This window comes from Brachionichthys hirsutus, chromosome 20 (genome assembly GCF_040956055.1).
Source record: "Brachionichthys hirsutus isolate HB-005 chromosome 20, CSIRO-AGI_Bhir_v1, whole genome shotgun sequence".
Classification (NCBI taxonomy): Eukaryota; Metazoa; Chordata; class Actinopteri; order Lophiiformes; family Brachionichthyidae; genus Brachionichthys; species Brachionichthys hirsutus.
The window spans coordinates 9,019,218-9,021,418 of NC_090916.1; the positions used below are offsets into that span (position 1 = coordinate 9,019,218).

At 56.6% G+C, this 2,201-nt stretch overlaps 1 protein-coding gene across 1 annotated transcript; it reads left to right on the forward strand.

Annotated features, from left to right (window-relative positions):
- Positions 1 to 2,201, forward strand: nek2 (NIMA-related kinase 2). The gene is made up of 9 exons (XM_068753844.1): positions 1 to 96; positions 324 to 541; positions 621 to 861; positions 940 to 1,022; positions 1,112 to 1,238; positions 1,311 to 1,524; positions 1,596 to 1,650; positions 1,743 to 1,813; positions 2,014 to 2,201. Exons 1-9 carry the CDS (start codon positions 1 to 3, stop codon positions 2,199 to 2,201), a joined length of 1,293 nt encoding a protein of 430 aa, XP_068609945.1.

The window sequence follows — 2,201 nt, forward strand, 5'->3', positions numbered from 1 at the left end:
ATGCCGTCCCGTGCTGAGGATTACGAGGTGTTGTACACGATAGGCTCCGGTTCCTACGGGAGATGCCAGAAAATAACACGGAAATCTGATGGGAAAGTGAGTATCGATCATCTCCCGGTTACCGTAGCCCGCGCGTCTGTCCCGTTGTTGTGCTAGCTAGCTGATCAATAGCTCTGTTAAAGTTGTTTCGAGCGTCTTCGTTTGGTCCGAAGACGTCATGCTGGTGAAACGGGAGCGATGGCGGCGTGGCCTCCTCCTCCTTTTGCTTTCGGACCCCTTTCACTCGGAGCTCCTGAATGAATAAGTCGCTTCGGCTTTTGCAGATCCTCGTGTGGAAGGAGCTGGACTACGGCGCCATGGCAGAGAGGGAAAAGCAGATGCTGGTGTCAGAGGTCAACCTGCTGAGGGAGCTCAAACACCCCAACATCGTGCGCTACTATGACCGCATCATCGACCGCAGCAACACCACGCTGTACATCATCATGGAGTACTGCGAGGGCGGCGACCTGTCCAGCCTCATCGCCCGCTGCATCAGGGAGAGGTGAGCGCCTGCGGGTGCCATTTTAAGTATTGTGTTTCCCTGACGACGACGGAGATGAGAGAGTGTTTCCTTGCGGCAGGCGCTACCTGGAGGAGAAGCTCATCCTGCGAGTGATGACCCAGCTAACGCTAGCCCTGAAGGAGTGCCACCGACGCAGCGACGGCCGCGCCGCCGTCCTTCACCGGGACCTGAAGCCGGCCAACATCTTCCTGGACATCAGACAGAACGTGAAGCTCGGAGACTTCGGCCTGGCGAGGATCCTCAACCACGACACCAGCTTCGCAAAGACATTTGTCGGGACGCCGTACTACATGTCTCCAGTGAGTGTTTGGAGCTTTAATCTGAGTTTCCCTGACCCTCCCGGTTATAATCTGATCACAGATTATCTGTCCTTTCAGGAACAAATAAGCCAGATGTCGTACAACGAGAAGTCGGACATTTGGTCGCTCGGCTGCTTGCTGTACGAACTCTGCGCTTTATCGTAAGTTTTTCCTGATGCCGACGCTCCGGGCGATTTTCTTTCCTGCAGCCGGTTTGTTCAAACGGTTTTCCTGGATTTCTCCCGTTCAGCCCTCCGTTTACGGCTTACAACCAAAAGGAGCTGGCGGAGAAGATCAGAGAGGGGAAGTACAGGAGGATCCCATACAGATACTCCGAGGAGCTGAACTCGCTGCTCAGCAAAATGCTCAACCTGAAGGTCGGAAGTCAATTTATTGACCCGGCGATATCTGGATATTATTGTTGGTCCATTTGCCATCTCTGTTCCCAGGACTACCTGAGGCCCTCTGTGGAGTCCATTCTCCAGAGCGGCCTGTTGGCCAGCGCCGTCGCCGAGGAGCAGAGGCGCGCCCAGGCCGGACTCCCCAGGAGGTCCGCAGACTCCGACCCCGCCCACAAGCCGGCAGACGCGACGCTCCAAATCAGGGAACAGGCGCTGCGGGACCGAGAACGAGCTCTGAAGGAGCGCGAGGAGCGGCTGGAGCGTAAGCGTCGGCTAATCGATCCACGCGTGCTCGTAGCGTCGGCGTCTGAATGTTTGGCCTCTCCGTTGCAGAAAGGGAGCAGGAGCTTTGCGTTCGTGAGCGACTGACGAAGGAGCGGTTCCTGAGGTGAGCCCCCCCCCCCCCAGCTGAAGGAAAACGATCCGTCCTCGTTCCACGGTGTCCGCGCGGCGCCGACGCTTTGTCTCGTGTCGTTTCAGAGCCGAGAGTCTGATCAAGGACTACAACCGTCTGCAGCGGCAGAGGGGCCCGGCGCCGTTCTACGGCGTAGGTATAGGAATCGGACCGAGGCCTCTGGATTTACTGTGCCGACACAAGCATTAATCGTTTCACGTCCCTCTGTTCTGATTTGTGTTACTTTTAAAATCCTTCACACAATAAAGACTTAAATTACGCCTGATCACGTTGCATCATAGGGACTGACGCGCCGCCTCGTCGTTAATCGCTGACTTCTCGCTTGTTTGGTCATAGATGAGGAGAACATCTCCCCCGGCAGGAAGAAGGTCCACTTTGCAGGTGAGGGCGAGGAGGGCCGGACTCGCGATGTCCATCAGCGGCTCGTCAGGAGGCTGCAGGCGGCCAATCATCTCGCTCAAACCCTGGACGAGGTGGAGAAGACCTGCCAGTCAAAGAGCAGGCAGATCCTCCACATCCGCTGA

Coding starts and splice junctions, on each gene's coding strand:
- nek2 (XM_068753844.1), top strand. CDS start 1: ATGCCGTCCCGTGCTGAGGATTACGAGGTGTTGTACACGATAGGCTCC. Junction 862..939: donor CGCCGTACTACATGTCTCCA/GTGAGTGTTTGG, acceptor CTGTCCTTTCAG/GAACAAATAAGCCAGATGTC. Junction 1,651..1,742: donor ACGAAGGAGCGGTTCCTGAG/GTGAGCCCCCCC, acceptor GTGTCGTTTCAG/AGCCGAGAGTCTGATCAAGG.